General features: G+C 45.4%; 1 protein-coding gene and 1 non-coding gene across 5 annotated transcripts in view; one reads left to right on the forward strand and one right to left on the reverse strand.

The window, feature by feature from the left end:
* Kiaa1324 (KIAA1324 ortholog) overlaps positions 1–20,860 on the reverse strand; it is a 74,098-nt gene that overhangs the window by 31,819 nt on the left and 21,419 nt on the right. For 2 of the 4 annotated variants that reach the window (XM_021157508.2, XM_029475414.1), the window contains exon 2: positions 2,442–2,562. The exons of the other annotated variants lie outside the window; for them this stretch is intronic. In XM_021157508.2, the coding sequence (XP_021013167.1) occupies positions 2,442–2,562 (121 nt within the window). The remainder of the gene's footprint in view (positions 1–2,441; positions 2,563–20,860) is intronic. 4 annotated transcript variants of the gene reach the window in all.
* Positions 8,474–8,596, forward strand: LOC115030800. Its single transcript, XR_003836373.1, has one exon. It is a non-coding gene; the product is annotated as a U6atac minor spliceosomal RNA (small nuclear RNA).

Below are 20,860 nucleotides of genomic sequence, written 5' to 3' on the forward strand. Positions count from 1 at the left end.
TCAGAAATCCGCCTGCCTCTGCCTCCCGAGTGCTGGGATTAAAGGCGTGCGCCACCACGCCCGGCTAGTTGTGTCTTAATAAAGCTAATATTTTTATAAAGAAAGGATTTAAAATCAGGCAAGGTGACAACTCTCCTGTAATTCTAGACCTGTTGAGAGAGAGAGGGAGAGAGAGGGAGAGAGAGGGCGAGAGAGCAGGTTCTTCTTTGCTGGGGGACTTTGGGGCACATCTCTGATGACCTGTTTCCTTGAAGGTGCTTCAGCTATTCTTAAAGTTCCAGCCAGGAGGATGCTGGGCCTTCTGGACCGTGTAAGGTCCTTCACCCTTCATTCTCCTTATCCTATGGCCTCTGCTTCTTCATTTTAGATTCTACTATTGCCATTGGAGCTGAGTTTCTCAGCATCTGCTAAACCATTTCGATGCCTTCCTGACTGCCTGATTTCCTGTTTTAGTTCATGCTATAGCCTTAGATATCTTTCTATAACATGGATTTGTATTATTAGTCCCCCACCCCCAAAGATTTGTTTATTTATTATGTATACAACGTTCGGCCTGCATGTATGCCTGTAGGCCAGAAGAGGGCCCCAGATCTCATTATTGGTGGTTATGAGCCACCATGTGGTGGCTGAGAATTGAACTCAGGATCTCTGAAAGAGCAGCCAGTTTCCTTAACCACTGAACCATCTCTCCAGACTTTCTCTCTCTCTCTCTCTCTCTCTCTCTCTCTCTGTGTGTGTGTGTGTGTGTGTGTGTGTGTGTGTGTGTGTGTGTGTCAGTGTCTCTTTTAAAATAAGTGCTTGTTTTGTTTTGGTATCACATAGTCAGATTACAGAGATTAGAGATTAGACAACAAACAGTGTGGCACAGCTTTTGGGTTATGGCATCGAGCCTGGAATCCTGACTTTTACAATTTCCTGGACCCTAACTTTCCAGCCTGGCTTGCTGAAGCTTTCTCTGTGCTGAGTTCATGCCTAACCCCAGCCCTGCTGTGTCTCCAATTTTCCATCACCAAATGTCTGCTTTGGTCCTCCTAGCTACTCCTTATCATAAGCATCCTTAGTTCTGATTCTTTCTCACATTGTACTATCATGTTCTATCTACCTGGTGTCCTTGAGGCCCTGGGCTCCCCCAGGAAGTGACTGGCTCAGAGCGGAGACTGCCATCACAGGAACACCATAAAGGTTTGCAGAAGAGATGAACTGAATTATCTTTCTATGTCCTCAGTGCTTGTAGGCAGGACTCACCCAGCATAAGTACATCATGTGTGCACATAGTAGGTGCTTACATGTGCTAGGAGCTCACTAATGTCTACTGAGTCAACTGAAGATTGCTCCTTTATTTCTATTAGTTATACCTCAGTTCTCTCCAGATCTCAGTCATAACTGTGTTTCAGTGTTCAAATTCCCTGCACCAGACAGTGGGTTAAAATGGTGTTGAAATTTGAATGTGCTTAATCTGCTTTGCAACTCTTTAAATAACCCCTCAAGTCTAGTCCCTGTTATTTATTGCTACTCCCTTTGCATCCTAAAAGAACAGGGCACTGGGAATAGTAAAATTGTAAAGACAGTCAGAGAGGTGGGGTTAGAGCTACAAGTCACAGCCTTTCTGGTCACATCGACAGTGGGAAGGACCTAGCTCCCTGAAATGATTGATGCCCAGTGCATTTTAAAGCCCGGACCTGCACAAGCTCATTTTCTTTGGTTTTCCTTCCAAGAACAAAAGCAAACTGGAATATTGCCTAATGACTGCTGTAGCTGGTAGATGCAGGTCAGAGAGAAATGCACAGACAGGCAGAAAAGAAAAATGAAGGGTGTGTGTGCATGAGCATGCACTCAATAGTGCACCTGTGTGTGTGTGTGAGAGAGAGAGAGAGAGAGAGAGAGAGAGAGAGAGAGAGAGAGAGAGAGAGAGAGAGAGAGAGANANAGAGAGAGAGAGAGAGAGACAGCCAGAATTGTCTATATCCTATTAATTGGATCTGAATTTTTTTTAAAAAGTGAATTCAGATACGTAATTTGAATTAAATAACCTTTCTTTCCTGCCTCCTCCTCTTCCTCTTCTTTTTCTTCTTCTCTTCCTCTTCTTTGTTTGTGTGTGTGTGTGTGTGTTTGAGTGTGTGTGTGTGTGTTTGAGACATGGCCTCTCTATGTAGTCCTAGTTGTTCTAGAGCTCATGATGTAGACCAGGCTGGCCTCTAACTCACAGAGCTTCATCTGCCTCTGGCTTCCAAGTGCTAGGCTTAAAGGCAGGAGCCACCACTCCTGGCTAAATAAAATTTCTGCAGCTGTACCACATTTCAGAAGGGCTGGGGGCAGAAAACTAGGGGGGGGGGGAATCTGATGTCTGTGCTGTCAGGAAGAGCCTGGCTTGGATGGCAAGAGGCTTAGATTAGAGGTCAGAGCTAAGTATCAGGGAGACCCTAGAACAGAAAGGCTGCTTACAGCACTCGGTGCCCTTGACGGGGTCTGGGAGGCTGGTGCACAAGCCCGGGCTGTGTGGCACGGCGACCCTCCACCTGGAACCTGTGCTGTCACACGCTGTGTACTCAAAATGGTACTCTGACTGCAAGGGAGAGAACAGTGGGCAAATGGTCCATCATCAGAGATCAAACATTGACAGTTTTCTGCCCAGTATGAGGGCTACTGACACCTTTCATTACAGTAATGGCCCAATGACCCTGGCAAAGAGCAAGGCATCATGGTACCCTGTGGTTACAGGGCCCCTAGGAAAACTACAATAATTTGGATTATTTTTCCCCCACCTGCCTGTGGTCTAGTCACTTAGAACATTTGTGAGTGAGTGAGTGTGTGTGTGTGTGTGTGTGTGTGTATGATTCTCTTTGCTGTTGTGTTTACATAATGTCCCAATGGATGGTAGGAATGGGGTGATTAAACAACAAACTAAGGCTGGCCATGTAATTCACAGCTCAAAGTCATCCTTTGGGATGTTCAAGTTCAGGGAGAAACTTGGCTACGTAAGACTGTCAAAAACAAACAAACAAACAAACAAAAAATCCAATAAGCTCAAAAAAATAAAAAACCAGCTAGAAATAGGAGTTCATCTAGTCCAAACAGAATTTACAAACAAGTCCCTGGGAAGCCAGCTCTTTTCTGGGATGAGACAGGGGTTGGGAAGTGGGGAGGTGGGAAAGAGTAGATCTTGGGGAGATGGGGAGGGACTAGAAGGAGTGGGGGGAGGGGAAGCTGTAGTCAGGATATATTGTATGAGAGAAGAATTCAAAACAAAAGAGAACAAGGACATTCTAAACGGAGAGGCTGCCCCCCCCAAAAAAAACAATTACAATTGGTATACAAGCTTTATTTCTAGCACTCTCTGCTCAGACAGACTCCGAAGCCCCCATTGCATCACACAAATGTCATTTTTAGCCCAGCAGGTGAGTCGCTGCCATCACATGCACCTGTCCACGTGTAACTCCAGGTGGGGGGGGGGAGGGGGCCTCGCCTTCCAGCTGCTTTATCTGAACTAGAACGTCAGGGAAACAGAAGTGCAGCCGCCAAATCAAGATGAAGTAAAACAAGCAAAAGCAAAAACAAAAGCAAAAGCACACTTACATACGGAGACACAGCGAATATGGCGGCGCCTTCAGCCGAGGCGAGCGCCCTCCGCACCTTAGAGTCTCCTGATAAACCTCAGAACCAAAAGATCGCTTTTGCTCTTCAAGTATTTCATGGTCCAAGTTTTGAGTCCACACCTATATTTTGTGTTACTGTATTTATAAGTGAAGCAAAATGTCCTCCTTCCAACCACACAAAAGGACAATTCTGCAAGATGCATAATTACAAGGAGCCTGCTAATCTGTCCTGTCAGGAGAAGGACAAAGCTTGACCTTTTTTTTTTTTTTTAAGCACAGTCTTATCTATCCTGGGATATGTAACTTATTTACTTAACATCTATAAAAATCAAAGTGTAAGGTGGTTTTTAAAGAAAAGCATTGTGTCATCTTTTAACTGACTAGAACTTTTTCTTATGTGCCATGTTTAAAACAATGGCCTGTCTCAGAAGCAGGGGGATCCCAGATTTGCTGAAATATGGATTTGAGCATGGTGTTTCCAATTCTGGGATTCCAGAAACTTAGTACAAAGAAAGAGTAATTGTAGGTTACATCTTCCTCTCCCCCCCCCCGTAAATATTTGCTGAATACATATTGTTAGCCCAGCATGTACAAGTTCTAGATGGACCAGTAAGTTTGGCTTGGACAGTGACCTGAACTTGACAGGTCACCTTCAGGCAAAAACTGAACAGAAAAAGTTGGGAGAATCGAGGCCTTTATGTTTGTTTGTTTGTTTGTGACAGCGTCTCACACAGCCTGGGTTGAGTTTTGACCTGTATATGTATTTTTAATTTTATTTTTGTGTATATGAGAGTTCTGCTTGTATGTTTCTCTGTGCACCATGTGTATTCTCATACCCCCCAGAGTCCATCTTAACTGCTGAACCGTTCTCCAGCCCCGATCTGTCTTTAAGAACTACCTTGATTTGTCCTGTGTGTTTATGTGTGGGTGCATGTACTATGCTGCATATGTGCAGGTTAGAAGACTTGCAAAACCTTTCAATGTGTGAGTCTGTCTTAGGGATTCTATTGCATGATAAAACACCATGACTGAAGCATCTTGGGGAGGGAAGGGCTTATTTGGCTTCCATAGCACTGTTCATCACTGAAGGAAGTTAGGACAGAAACTCAAAACAGGGCATGAACCTGGAGGCAGGAGCTCATGCAGAGACCATGGAGGGTGTTGCTTACTGGCTTGTTCAACACACTTTCTTATAGAACCCAGGAATGGCCCTCCCCACCATGGGCAGGGCCCTCCCACATCAATCACTAATTATGAAAATACCCTACAGGTTTGCTGTAGCCTAATCTTTTTAGAGGCATTTTCTCAACTGAGAGGTCTTTCCTCTCTGATGACTCTACCCTGTGTCAAGTTGACATAAAACCATCCAGCACAAGGTCCCAGGGATTGAACTCGGGTTGTCAGGCTTGGCAGCAGCTGCTTTCATGAAATGAGCCACCACTGGGTCTGGCCTTGGATTCTCTGTGTAGCAAAGGATAGCCTTAAATTCCTTGACCTTCTTGCCTCTGTCAAATGCTGGGATCTACAGATGCAAATCTGTACCATACCTGTCATCTGAAGCTTAACGTTTTACCAGAATCTGTAGCTTTGGATTTAAATGTTGGTTTCATTTAATGTAGGGAAAGAGAGAGCATCAGGATGAGAAAGAAAGGATGAGAGTTCATTGTGGCCTAAGCTACCAACCTTTCTAGGCCTCCTTTTCTTCATGATTTCTATCGTTTCCTTGTCTCCGAGATAACTAGCCTGTCGCTGGGAGGTAAGTTGGCCGACTAAGCATGTCTTGTTTTCAGTTCTAAAAATGACACTTTCAAAAGGGTCATGTTGCCAGAATGAGGGCTAAGTAAAATCCACAGGATGCACATTCAACAGAGATTTGGTACTGATGCAGAAAGGATTTTATCTGTGAACCCAGTTGCCCTGGCAGTTCATGTGGCGCTTTTACATCTCCCGAACCACATCTCATCTGAGCTTCGGGGCTTCCTAGGAGGCCAACAGGGCAGAGGCTGTTTTCTTCATTGTGGAGTTGGCTGTCCATGGGGTGAAATGGCTTGCTTGTCTTGTCCAAGGTCACACAACCTGTAAGTCACTGAGCCCAAACTCAGACTGGCCAGCAGGAATCCTCTCCCACTTTTGAAGGTCTGACAAAACACAAACTCACATTGAGCCAAGTTTCACAGCCAAGTCTAAAAATTAAATATGATGATATCAGTGGCCTGTCAGCAGCCAAGCTAGGTTCAATTCTGAGGCCTGAGAATTGGTGTGAAAATAGCTAATCTACTCAAGCAGATAATTTTAATTCACTCTAATTGCGTTTGGCCTTTTGAAGGCACAGGGGACAAATCTCTCCTTTTTCATTGGCTTTTACTTGGTGTCTCCGGGTGCTATGAGGCTAAGAGATTTTCTGGGAGAATGGTTGCTCTGAGCCTTAGAAAGTTTCCCTCCTAATGTGTGTTAATTTTCTCCATGCCACTTGGGGAGGGTCACAGCATCTGTGATTGCTAGCTCTGTTGCAGCTGCCGAAAGCCGAGCTGTGCTTTAAGATCACATCGTGAAAGACAAGCGTAGGCAGAGTTAGGGCAGAGAAGACCTGGCAGGCTCTCCCTGTTCTGCTCATTCTCCTATGAGCATATCAATTCCCCGAGGATTATTAGTGGCTTTTCTCGTCGCTCTGCCCAAATAGCTGACAGAAGGCAACTTAGGGGAGGAAGGGTAGACTTTGGTTTGTGCTCTGGGAAGACGTGGCAGCAGGAACGTGAGCCTGTGTGCTCCCATTTCAATGGACCAGAAAGCACAGAAAAGGGAATGTCATCCCGTGTCTGGCTTTCTCCTGCCCCTTCTTATTCAGTCAGGGACCCCATTCCATGTACTGATGCCAGTGTGGACATCCCCCTTAGTTAATTATTCTCTCTAGAAACATCTTCACAGATGTACCACTCAAAGGTGTGCCTCACCAATGTCCTGGGCATTTCTTTTCATTTTAGATTTTAAAAAAATGTTATGTATATGAAACTGCAGTCCATGTGGGTACTGGGGATCAAACCCTGGGGATCAACAAGTGCTCTTAACCACTGAACCATCCCTCCAGCCCCATTGTCCTAGGCTTTTCTTAATTCCATCAGTGTGATGCAATTCATCATCAAACAAACAATATTTAAATTCCCCAATCAGCTACTTTTGAAAGTGTACAACCAGCATATGCCACAGATTAACATACACACACACACACACACACACATCTATTTAGCACACAATTGCTTCCTCCCTCCATGCAGATGTGTGACACTCCAGTGTTGGGCACAACGGGATTGACTATTCCCTGTTCCTAGGAAATCAGTGAGAGGGTTTAGAAATGATTTATAGACCTTTAATTAATCCATGCTCCAGCTATCCCACACCACGCAGCCAAGTAGCACTCCTGGGGACTCAAGAAAGAAGAAAGGAAAGCCTTTAGGTTGGAGCTCCCTTCGCTTGGTACTGAACTATCTGTTGGTAGCAGTCAGGAACCCCATTCCATGTACTGATCTTCCAGGGTTTATATTCACTCACACAATGTTGTTTGGGTATAGCACAAATGGAAAAATAAATATCAGCCGGTCGGGATGGTATTTGAATGGCAGTCTGCCCGTCCTGGGACAGAGGTGCCTCTCAGTTGGTAAGGGTTCCTGCTCTAGGATTCTGGGTTTGACTCTCAGGGCTCACGTTGTAGCTTACACAATGTGTTAACTTCAGTTCCAGACTGAATGCCTTCTTTTGGCCTCCATTGGCACCATACACATGTGATGTTTATTCATACATGCAGGCAAAATACTCATACACATAAAATAATTTTTAAAATGTTAAATAGTTTCTGACAAGGTAGAAACTATTATCAATTAATCAATCAGTCAGTGTGGTGCTAGGGAACGAGCCCAGGAGCTGGAGCATGCTAGGCAAGTGTCCTACCCTAAGCAATGTTCCCAACCCCTGAACAGTTTTACAGAAGAAAGAATTGGGCTTCAGAAAGGTAGAAGTCACTTGCTCCTCATACCACATAGCCAGGAGATGACCAAGCTAGGATTGGACCCAGCCATTGGAATTGGAGTCTATGTGTAAGGCTGCCAGTGTTTCAGAGCAGCCGGCCCTTGCACCAATCACACTCACGGGTGTGTCTGGACCCCTACACTGCCTCTCAGGATGCTGGGGACTTGATAAGGAAAGTGTTTCACAGATCTCTCAAACAAAGGTCATAGCAGTGTGGAGCAGAAGGGCTGGTCACATGCTTGTCTCTTTATAGGGAACCACCTCAGCAGTGAACATATGCTGGTGCAGCCTGCCGTGTCCACTACAGCCCTCTGCTCTGGAAACGGTGGCCCTTTTAGGAAGACTTGGCATTAGGTGGACAGCTTGATGGGACTGTTGAGTGAGGTGGGTGGCTTGCCTGCCATGGGACTGCACGTCAGACACTCTCCTAGGATAAGTGAGAGATGAGATGAAGGGAGTGAGGACATCTGGTCACTGAGTAAGAGCCTGAAGTGGGTTGTTACTGAGTCAGGGGTGGGACAGAGAGGTGGAGCCACTGTCCAGAAGCCCTCCTTACTTCTCAGTTCTGCCTGGCCATAGCCCCACCCACCTGAGTCCACAGAGGTAAAACAATTATACTAAGGGAAAGAGCCGGGTCAGAGAGGGAAGAATGCTGGATGCATTCACATCTATGCTGTACCCTAAGTAGTTGGGATCAGAGAGACAGCAGAACTGCATCCGTGGAGGAACGAGATAGAGAAGGAGACAAGGGTTGTGTTCATGGAGACAGTTTCACAGACAGGTCTGTGGCATGCTGATGACAGTGCAGCAGGATGCATGTCCGAAAGCTAGTGAGCGGATCACTTAAAAACGGCTAATTTGGTGTTGTATGAGCATAGGGTTAGCGCTCCCCTAGACAAGGACAGAAGAAGCCCTTGGGCCTAATAATACGCATACAGTTAAGGTACTGCTACCATAGTTTGTGGCGTCTAACCACTGTTTCTGTGTACCTTGGTCTTCATATGGGTTCCCCAATAACTGGAGCAGGGGCTGTCCCCAAGCTGTTGCCTGTCTATGGATTCCATTCCCCTAACTGGGCTGCCTTGTCTGGCCTCAGAGGGAGAATGAGCACCTAGCCCTGCAGAGACTTGATGTGCCAGGGTGCAGGGATACCCAAGGGGTGGGGCCTTCGCCCTCTCAGGGGAGAAGGGGGGATGAGTGGAGGGGCTGTGTATGTGTGTGTGGGGGGGACAGCAATGGCAATATAAAGTGAATGAATAAACAAATTAATGGGAAAATGGCTAATTTGGGGACTGAAGAAATGAGTTGACAGTTAAGAGCACTGGCTGCTCTTCCACGGGATCTGGGTTTGATCCCCAGCACCCGCAGGCAGCTTCCAGCCATCTGTAACTCCAACTCTAGAGAATCAGACACTCTGTTCTGTTTCTCCAGGGACTGGGCGTAAAAGTGGTGCATAGACACACATGCGCATAAAACACACACAAATAAAAATGGCTAAGGTGGTAACTTCTGCTGTGTGTAAAACTAAAAAAAAATAACCCTACATTTTAGAATAAATTACATTAAGTAACTTATTTATGCGACACCATGTGTATGCGCATAGAGGTCAGAGGACAGTCTTCGGGAGTCATTTCTCTCCTAACACCGTGTGGGTCCCAGGGATTGAACTCGGGTCCTCAGGCTTGGTTGAAGGCACCTACACCTACTGAACCATCTCATCAACCCTATACTGTAAATAAAGGGGTGGGCAGATATCATGACTTGGTGTGGCAGCACAAACCTGTAATCCCAATACTCCGGAAGTAGAGGGGAAAAGATGGCAAATGCAAGACTCGTCTGAGATGAATTTTTAAATCTTTACATTTTAAAAGGATCTTGCCATGAGGCATGGAGAATATCCCAGCCTCAGAGTTAGTCTATTAAATATGCCTTCCAATGGAAATCTGATTACCTGGCAGTCTAAAAGCAAGAGACAGCTCCAATTATTTTAGGAAAAAATGTATTTTCAATTATCATTCAGTCTACTAAATTGAACTCAAAAAGACACCAAGCAGGAGCAGTGGTGACTCCCTGAGGTTCACCAGATTGTTATTAAGGCATTTTTAAAGCAGTTTTGTTGTAACTGTGCAAAAGAAGAGAAAGAGGAAAAGAGAAGGAGGAAGAACAAGAGGAGGAGGAGGAGGAAGAGGAGGAAGAAGAGGAAAATTGACTGCTAAAAATGTTTTGTTTTCAAGCATTCCATTCTTTTACAATTAAATCATTTAAACTCTGGCAATTTTGGTGCCATGGGCCTCTTCCACATTCTAGGGAGACACTCTCAGCAGTCAGTATGAGTCTGAAGCCCAGGATCTGAAAGAGTCCCAGTTTTCACAGAGATCATAGCTGAACTGTACGGTCTGCTGATGAGAATAAAGTAGAGAAGAGACAGGTCATAAAATACGAAGAAATGTAACTGCCACCCCACTCCCCTACCTTTTACCACACTCTCTCACTCCATCCACTATTTCTTCAGCAGAAGCCTTGATGCCTAAGGATTCTGCCAAAGACAGGAACACCTCTCTTAAGGCCAAGAGAGTCCAAGGTGTCACTAAACAGTGAACAACCCTGCTTCTTTTCTGACTGAGAGAGGTTTTAAAGGTGTGGCAAGCAGGCCTCCAAAGATACTTAGCTTTGCTGCTAGAAATAGAGAGGACAGATGGCTGGCAGAAATGCCTAAGGGACAAGACTAGACGGCCTAGTGGCCGTGGGGCATCCTATGCCCTCCTCCTTCCTGCCAGGGCAATCCTCTGGCGGGGCTGCCAAGGGTGCTGTCTACAGATGGCCTGGGCTGGCAGCAGAGTCCAAAGGCAGGCAGGGGGCCTGGTGTGATGACTTAATCAGTAAAGTATTCGCAGGACAAGCATGAGGACCTGCGGCCAATGTGAGACCAGGAACCTGAGTAAAATCCAGGCATATGTATGAAATTCTCAATGAATCAATAAAAATATTATATATCATTTTAAAAAGCCAGACATCTAATCACAGAACTGGGGAGATGGAAGTCAAGGATCCCCGGGCTTGCCAGGTGTCTCGTCAGCTGGGTCAGGAAGCTCCGGGTTCAGTGAGAGACCTAACTCAAAAAACTGAGATGGAGATAAGTCAAGGAGATGCCAGTGTCAGTCTTTGGCCACGCCCAGGCATAGACATGTGCATATGCACCTGTACAGACATGTTGTACAAGTGGGTAGATACATACATACATACACACACATACATACACAGCCAGATACATAGATAGATACATAGATAATAGATAGGATGTAATAAAAAAATTTAAAAGAAAAAGTATATTTGCTATAAGAAAGAAATAATTCATCCCATTCCCAGTTTTACTTCTCTCCTGTAGTTGTAAACCTATAACCCAAAGCTGACTTTCAGTTGGTCACAGCAAGGACCCTGTCTGAGACCCAGAAGCAGGTCATCTATCCATGTGTCAAGTTCCCTACAAATGCACATTGCATGCTGGGTGAAAGGTGGCCTGCGAGAGTTACTTTTGATATTTTGTTGTCTGTCTCTCTTTCCAGATTATTTTTCTGTGTGTGCATATGCTGAAGTGGTGACGGAGATTGAACTCTGGGGTCTTGCATGTGCTCCACCAGTGAGCAACATTTCCAGTTTCCTGTGTAGGTTTTTGTTAAAACAAACTGAAGGTCTGGGATGAGGCTCAGCTGAGCAGATGCTTGGCAATGCCCAGAGCCTTTGGGTTGTCCCTAGAACCACAAACAAGTACAAAGCAAAGGTCCTGTGCCACACCACCTCCAGCAGGATCAGTGTGACAAGTTCCACAGACTGAGGCGATCGACCTCAAAAGGGGGAGGCCTCCTGGAACCGGTTGTGGAACTCTTTGCCGGAGAAAAATTATTGAGCCATAGTCCTCATGGCAATCTATCTGTTTTGTTTTCTCTGATTCCTTTTCTTATTGACATGTTCCTGGTAGCCTAGGCCAAGATCTTAAGCGAGAATAATGGGACTAGGGATGGTTAAGAAACCATCCCTAGAGATGGGGTCACTAACATGACCTTATCCCCAGGGAAACCAATGCTTTACTTTCTAAATCATTTACAAAACTATTATGATAAAAACTTTCCCAACAATAAAATTCCATATGGCTACATGTGTGTCATCAGAGGTGGGTTTTGGTAAATGGTAAAGAAAGCCATAATTAGAAAGAATTAAAATAGTTTAAGTTTATACATTGAAGATTTATAAAAAATTAGGCATTAGATGTTGAATAATAATTGACCATATGGGGCTGGAAAGTTAGCTCAGTGGTTAAGAGCACTGACCATAAAGATTTATTAACCTGCTCTTGGAAATATGCCACTAGCTTTGGATGATTGCCTCACTGAATACATCCTTTTAGAATTGTTATATTTTGATGCTTTATATTAATAATGATGTTACCTGTTCTGTTTGTGATTCACTGAATACATAGTTTCAGAGTTGTAATGCTTGGATGATTTTTGTGCTTTACTCTTCCAAATTTTGATTTTTTGTTTGTTTGTTTGTTTTGGTATTTGTGATTATTTCACTGGATATAGTTACTAAGAGTTGTAATGCTTGGTCTTTTAATGTATAAAATCCCCTGCTTAAGAGCTGCAAAATATATTCAGATTCAAACTGCTTCTGTGTCTCTTTCTGTTTGTCACTATCAAATCCTTACCCACCTAGGTTTGAGGAGCCTCATTCCAGGGACCCCATACCTGAGTGGGGTAGTCCGTGGCAGTCCTGCACTATGCAAATGAGGCCTTTTTTTGGTTTGCTTTCAGGTGGTTGAGGTTGTTTTCCCATGTCTTTACCAATTTCTCTGCACAGTCCTTAACCATTTCTGCCACTGGACAGCGAGTTTCACCCAGGGTTTCCTTGTTTTAGACTACACTCCAGTGACGGTACCTGAGTCTCTCTTGCTGTTGCTTTTGGATAAGAGTCCCAGGATGGGACGGTCAGGTTTAAGACGATGAGTTCCTTTAAAACTCCTGTTCAAGAAGAGAAACTTACGGGAGGGGACAGATATCCCTTTAAAACGTTTTTGGTTTGTTTGTTTGTTTGTTCGAGAGAGTGTCTTAAGTAGCTCAGGCTGGTCTTAGACTTGTGAAGACTTCCTTATGGTAAGATCTAATGTATGATTTTGTAGGTTTGTTGTTGTTGTTGTTCTTTTGAGACAAGGTCTTGCTATGTAACCTAGGTTGGCATCAACCTACCTCCTGATTCTTAGAGGTGGAAGTATGAATGTATGCCACCATGTCAAGCTTTTATTAAATATATATTTCCAGATATCAAAATAGTACAGTGGGCCCTTGGGCTCATTACTGTTTTAATACTTTCCAGTTTCTGGTGTTCTCACTTCATCTACTTCCTACTAACTTCTACTCACTCCACTGGAGAGCATTTTATATACATCCTATTATTCCTTTGCAGTGAAATGTATATACTTACATTTGTGGTGCCTAGGTCCCAACCATGTCATTTTAGTGAATGAATGTTATTGAATAAAACATTAACAGCTTCTGAGAAGTGGCTGGTGAAAGAGTCTCCCCTATCCTCAGGAAGAACCTAGATCCAGGCAGGTGTCTCCCCTTCAGAGTCTTTGAATCCCAAAGCCAAGGTTGTGTGGTCCCAGTCACACCGGGAAGCAGACCAGCAGCGCCAGGGTTTGTCTTGGCGGCCTCGGGTTCTTGAGAACAAGTTCTTAAGCAAACCTGAGTTATTGCTGGAGCCAATAGTGACTACATCCCTGTTCTGAGGAAGGACACTTCCCGTTCCTCCAACACCCAGGTCATTTCTCCCTCCTCTCAGAGTTCCTGAAAAGAAGCTCCTTAGGACATAATAGTAAGATGTTTCAGGTATCAAGTGCCACTGAGCTGGGGACTCAGGTCCGTAGGTAGTTGCTTCTTGGATCCCACGGATTAATGGCAGGTACTGGCAGCCTTCTGTTCCCTCTCCGTCCTTCCACTCTTTGTCAGGAGACTTGCTGTTTACCGAGAAGTAGGAATAAAGCCCACTCTGCTCAGAAACTTGGAAAAAAATCAGAGAAATGTCACAGTTTGAAACATCAGTCCTCTCCAAGAGTCTTCTGGGCACACTGCCGGCTAAAGTGACCTTTCTTGAGTGACCTTCTTTATGTTTTTCGCACTGGGATTGACCCAGCTTGAGTTGTGGTGTGTGCATGAGTTGAGGCTCTGGAGCAAGGCAACCTGAATTCTCTTATCCATTATGAAGGTGGTGGTGGGAGGGTCTTTCCCTATTATTCTCTAGCTTGCCAGACAGGAAGGAGGGGAGGGATGGCAGCCACCTGCCTCCCCATCCTCGCCCTATTAGGACCACCTATACATCAGTAGTATATATGTCTGCTCATTGAAACTTCCTGGACAGTGTGTTTGGGTCTCTGTTACCTTCCCTCTTTCAGGGCTTAGTGTTCTAAGTATTAACTTAAGTACTGGTGCTGGGCAGGAGGCTCAGAGTTAAGAGCACTGGTTAGAGAGGTCCTGAGTTGGATTCCAAGAACCCACATGATGGCTCACAACTATCTATAACTCCACTTCCAGGGGATCTGATACCCTTTCCTGTCCATAGAGGGCAAAAGTCATAAGCATAATACATAGAAATACATGCACGCAAAATATTCATATACACACATAAATACATGAATGTAAAAATAAATTATTTGTCCCATTTGTTAGATGATAAACAAATTTCCTACAGGATATGGTTCTTAGCCTGTGCTTTATAGATCACCTCTGTGCATGACAGGGCACAGAATTCAGCCCTGTGTGTTTTCCTGGCCAGCAGACTCATACTTTCCATTAATTTTATTGCCACTTCCTCTCTACCCAGAAAAACATGTAAACATGTAATGACGGATTTGAAGTGTGAGGTCATTTAATATTTTACTAAACCAAGGCTATAATACTTTAACCAAGAGCCCAAGGATTTAAAAGGATAGCCCCGTCAAAAGGAAGTAGAAAGCTGTCTTTTTAGTGGGATTACATGTTTCTACCTCTCCTTAAGTGAAATTTGTTTACATTGAAAGTTTTACACATCAGAACAGGTAGGATGCCAGAGTCTTTCTGAGCCAAAGCTCACATGTAACCCAGGCTGACTATGGACTCAGTTCTGACCTTCCTGTCCTATCAGTGGTAGGATTACAGGCATGTAGCATCATGCCCATTTTAAAGTTAGATTGTATATCTCTGTTTGTGCATATGTATGTATGTATATGTGGGGAGGGGGTGGGAGTGTATCCCTGCTATGTGGTGATCAGAGGGCCACTTGAAGAAGCCAGTTCTCTCTTCCACCCTGTAGTTTTCAGGAATCAAATTCAGTTTGTCAGACTTGGCGGCAAATGCTGAGCCCCATGCTTGGTGTTATGTGGGACTGGAGAACATTCTACTGCCAACTGAACAACCTCATCCCAGAGTACCAGAGTCTTTACATGAATGTTGGGCACTAAAGGAGACTCATAGGGTTAAGGCAGACTTAGGGCTTTCCTGAATGCCCCAAGTGCAGTCTGCTAACATATAAGACCTCTTGCCCTCACAGACACCACCAGACCCAGGAACTACCAAGCAACAGGCCTCAAGTGAGCTGGTCCCAGCCAGCTGTCCCTTACCATGTGAGGTTGCCTAGCAACATGGTACCAGGATGACTGGGAGTCCCAGGTTAAGGAGTCTGGGAGAGAATCCTGGCCTTAGATTACTGATTCTTAGCATTGTTCTTAGCATTGTTCTTAGCATTGGTCAAAGCTTCTCCTTTGACCCAAACCCAAAAGACATCACTCACAGGCACTCCAGAGACACGCTACACAAAGTGTGGCCATAGTGGCTGGCCATAAGGATTTGTTGAATGACTGAATAACAAGAGCATCTCTGCAGCTGTGCAAAGTGATGGGATTCGAGCCTAGAGGTCTGGACCCTGCTCTTGTCCTAGCATGCTACCCTGCAGGGTTGTGGGTCCATCAGATCTCCCGAGTCTATAAATTGGATATGTCACACACTCGGCTAAGAGGACGAAACAGTCCACTTCACACCCGGAAATCTGGATGGCAACAACCATCTCTGAGGATGATGCTCAGAGTCTGTTCGGGAAAGTTTTTGGAAGCTAAAATTTTAAAGGTAGGTAAAAGAGGGATGAAACTCACCAGTGGTAGAACCCTTGCCTACACAGCGTGTGTGTGGCTTACGTTCAACCTTCTAGTACAGAAGAAAGGAAAGATCAGAAAGAAATGAAGGAAGGAAGGGAGGAGGAAGGAAGGAAGCGAGGGAGGGAGGGAGGGAGGAAGGAAGGAAGGAAGGAAGGAAGGAAGGAAGGAAGGAAGGAAGGAAGAAAGGAAGGAAGGGAGGGAGGGAGGAGGGAAGGAGAGAGAGAGAGAGAGAGAGAGAGAGAGAAGAAAGAAAGAAAGAAAGAAAGAAAGAAAGAAAGAAAGAAAGAAAGAAAGCAAGCAAGCTGCCTCTTACTAGGACATACCTGAGGGGGACCCTATCGGGCACCTCAGACTTCTGGTGACCTTGTCAGGGAGCAAGAGCAAGAGAAGGAGCCCTTGACATTGCTGCCTATCATGACGACCTGCGGTGACAGCCTCCTCGCCCTCACTGGATCTTCCTGCCTGACTCACCCTCTTGCTAATCCAAGTCTTCTCATACATATGGAATAACATCTGTCCTCTCCCTCAGTTTTTCACCCCAACAACACCCCCCCCCCAGAGCTAATCTCCCACAGACAAAGGCTGGTTGCTGACACTTGGTAACCACGGCCAGGTGGCCAGGTGCAAAGGGCTTTTCAGTGTCAGCCATAAAATGTCCCTGGGATTGAAAGGGCTTTGTCACCAAGAGACAAAATGCCACTTTAGGAAACCCCATCATTTTCTGACAGGTGAGAGGAGGGCACACATCTGTCCAGGGGGTGGGGCTCTCGGACACTGTACTTCAAAGATGGGTTTCTCTTGTTTTTTAATGAGTGCAACGTGTTCCATTCGATTGTTTTTGCGTGAGCTTGTAACTGGACTCGAGAACACCGGGTCAACGAGGGCCTGGCCCAAGAAAACCTGTCTGAGGACATGGTCTGTCTGGATGTCACCTGTCTGAGACTGGGAACTTCGGCATGGAGGACATGTGTCTACAGATACAAGTCAACAGGGCTTTAATTCCACTACAGTTACAGCAAACAATTCCCAGCTGGTACAACCCCACAATAGAAGAGTATTCCTCGAGCTGGGGTTCCTACGTCCCCAAGGACACCCATATATGCTTTCAAGTCTCCTCAAAACCTTTTTTTAAAAAAACTATTTTTAAAATCAATCATAGGTTCTCTGGGCCGAGAACATGGCTTGTTTGCCTAAAATAAACAAGGACTCTAGGCAAACAGAGTTCAGCCACCAGGGGTCATGGCAGGTACCTACGATCCTAGCAGTGGAGAGATGAAGACAGAAATATTACAAGTTCAGAGTTATCCTGTATTACACAGTTTGAGTTTGAGGCTACACTGGGCTACATAAGACCCTGTCTGGGTGTGCTAGTGCACACCTTTAATCCCTAGCACTAGGGAGGCAGAGGCAACAGGATCTCTGTGAGTTCTAGACCAGCCAGGACTACGTGGTGAGTCCTTGTCTCATAAACAAACAGCAAAGCCACAAATAAAATAACAATGAAAACAATCACAGACAAGCAAACAACAATTATAAGTTCTCAAGCCTGAAAGGAAAATAGACATTCTGGGTGTTCCCTAACACCATCGACCTCCTCCACCAAAGTGGATGCAGCAATGGATGTATCGCTAACCACTCAAATCCATTGCCCGACCTCAGGGTCAAGTGGCATTGTATGTTCTGTAGCTTTGAATGTGTAGTGCTGTGTCCATTATGTAGTGTCATATACAGGATGCGACATCATTCAGAGTGTCCCTGTCTTGATCCTCCCACCCCTTCCTTCCTACCAGGTCTTCTCTGTCTTTGTAGCTTCTGGGTGGACTTAAACCACAAGCTTTTGCTGTCTCACAGTTTGGGAGCCCTTGAAATGAAGGACTCGGCAGGAGAGATGCCTGAAGCTGACAGGGAGAAAATGTTCTGCATTCCTGTCCTAGCTTGTGGTGGCAATCTGCAATCTGGGGCATTCCTGCGTTTGTTACAGCATAACACTGCGTTTTGGGTTTTTGTTTTTTTTTTTTAGTCAGTGTCCACTTGTAACACCAGGCTGACCTAGAACTGATAATTCCTCTGACTCAGACAGGTGGTACCATACCTTGCAAAACTCCTATCCTCACGTGGCACTTTCACCGTGTGTGTACCCCTAAACTCCCCAACCCTCCTTAAGAGCATCAGTCAGATTAGGTCCTGCCCTAAGGATGTCATTTGGACTTCATCTGCAAAGACCCCATTTCTAGATCAGGTCACACTGGGGTACGCTCTGGATACCATTTACAGAAGTATCTGGAGGACATGAGTGGCCTCAATACAATGTCCACAAATCAAGTTCTCTATCTAGATAAAGACAAGCAAGGTTCTTGGTCCTGTGCTGTGAGATGTAGCAAGGGTTTCTTAGATAGAAAAAAAAAATTAAAAACGAAAAGATCAAAGCAGGGCCAAGCGTACGGCTGTAGTCCCAGCATTTAGACCCAAAGGCAAGAGGACATGCAATGTTGCCAGCCTGGAGTTAAACTGACACAGTCCTGTTTTTTCTTTTGCGTGTCCTATGCAATTACAGGATTTCCAAAAACTTCCATTCTTTCTCTAACTATTGTGTGTATTTTTTTTAAATTACACACACACACACACACATACACAGGGTTCAGGTTTCTAAGCTGACGACACACTCATCACATAGCTAGAGTTGACCTTGACCTTCTAATCTTCCTGCCTCCACCTCCCAAGCGCTGGCATCACAGGCCTGAACCAAGACACACAGCTTTATACAAAGCTGGGACTAAACCCAGGGCTCTGTGGCAAGCGCTTTACCAATTACATCACACCTCTGACTCCCATGGTTGTCTTCTTTTTCATGCTGGAAATACATTACTCCTCTATGTTCATTTGTTTGGAAACAAGATCTCACAAACCCCAGCTGGCCTCAGACTGGATATGTAGCCGGGGTTTTTACCCTCCACTGTCTGTTTGTTTGTTTCCAGAGCTGGGGATAAACCCTCCACCTTATAAACTCAGCGGGTCTGCCTCTGAGATGCACCCTCAGCCCCACCACAGCACTATTTTTGAAACAGAAGGGAGGGAGACAAGAGAGCTTAGAGACGGCTCCTGTCTTAGTCAGGGTTTCTACTCCAGCACAAAACATCATGACCAAGAAGCAAGTTGGGGAGGAAAGGGTTTATTCAGCTTACACTTCCATACTGCTGTCTGCATATCACCAAAGGAAGTCAGGACTGGAACTCAAGCAGGTCAGGAAGCAGGAGCCTATACGGAGGCCATGGAGGGATGTGTCTTACTGGCTTGCTTCCCCTGGCTTGCTCAGCATGCTTTCTTATATTTTTGGCTGTAAGCCTAGCCTTTAATGGCTGAGCCATCTCTCCAACCCCTCAGCTTGCTTTCTTATAGAACCCAAGACTACCAGCCCAGAGATGGTACCACCCACAAGGTACTTGATCACTAATTGAGAAAATGCCTTACAGCTGGATCTCATGGAGGCATTTCCTCANCTGAAGCTCCTTTCTCTGTGATAACTCCAGCGTGTGTCAAGTTTGACACAAAACCAGACAGAACAGCTCCTTAAATCAGAGCTTCCTCCAGGTTTCCTCCATAAATGTTGAGAGCTCCTGGGAGGCAGTCATGAGGAGAAGCCCCATTCAGCCACAGCTTTTGTTTAGGATAAGACAGCCAGGATATGGGGCTGGAGAGGTGGGAGGATCCAGGTTCAGTTCCCAGGACATTATATGGTGGCTTATGACCGTTTGTAACTCCAGTTCGAGGGGGATCTGAATCTCTCTTCTGGCAGGGGCATATGTGATATACAGACATACAAGCATACAATAATACAGCCATACACATAAAATAAAAACTTAAAAAAAAAAAAGGCAGCGATGGTGCTTTTAAAGCTGGCATAGGCCTTCAGGCTGTGGCGGTGGAGGAAGGACTGACTGGGCTCTACACAGATCAGCTATGAAGAGAGCAGCAGATGCCGGGCAGAATGTCTTATCAGTAAGCCAACAGGATGGGGCATACATGCCAGCTGTTCACTGAGCAGATGTTTGCTATGTCTTATACAGAGGGCTGGGCTCTGGGAGCCTTGACAAGAGGTTTTTGTTTTGTTTTGGTTTTTTTGCTTCTTTTAGGAACCAGGAGAACATCATTTCATCATTTGCCAGGAAAGGCCTCTGTCACTGAGCTTTATCCCTAACCCAGGAGCAATATGGTTTCATTTTATGGTTGTTCTTTTCCCCGTTTGTTCTTGTTCGTTCTCTTCTTTCTTTTCTTTCTTTCCTTCCTTCCTTCCTCTCTCTCTCTCTTACTTTCTTTCTTTCTTCCTTTCTTAAAGACAGACTCCCATGTAGCCCAGGATGGCCTTATACTAGCAAAGCAGCCAAGGGTAACCTTGAACTCCTAACCTTCCCCAGCCTCATGAGAGCTGAGTTTACAGGCATACACCACCAGGCGCGGCCTACAACCTGAGTTTTGAAAGATGCCACTTTTCTTCTTGGGAGTTTTGGGAGTGGAGGGCAGTAGCATCCAGACTGCAGGCAATGGAGAGCAGCCAGAGTCCTTAAAAGACTGGTTCAAGACCTGCTCACTGACCTCTTATGGAGAAGGGTAGAAAGTTTGTGGGGCAAACCCTGAAAGCATCAGAGGCAAAAAGCAACAGGAGGGAGCCCTGCCCCCTGCCCTCACTCCACCCTCCTCCTGTTTTCCTCAGCAAAACTGTAGTATTATCCACCATGCAAAGAAGAGGGACCTCGTGTGTGTGTGTGTGTGTGTGTGTGTGTACATGGATGCCATAGATGAATGTTGGGTGCCTTCAATAACTGTCTGTTAGCTTGCAGACAACTCTACTAGGCTCCTCCCAGTGACCTAGCAAGGCTTATATCCTCATCTGCTGCAGATGCAGGCAGCATAGAAAGGACTGAGCACCACCCCAGTCCTCTCTGTTCCCATGAGTTCCCAGCCAGTTCTCCCCTCCTCCCCACCATCTGCTTTTCTCCACCCTTAGGACTCTGCTCCTGCCTATCTGCCTCTACCCCTTTTCTAGGCCCTCACTCTTCCCCTCCCCTCCCCTC

This window comes from Mus caroli, chromosome 3 (genome assembly GCF_900094665.2).
Source record: "Mus caroli chromosome 3, CAROLI_EIJ_v1.1, whole genome shotgun sequence".
NCBI lineage: Eukaryota > Metazoa > Chordata > Mammalia > Rodentia > Muridae > Mus > Mus caroli.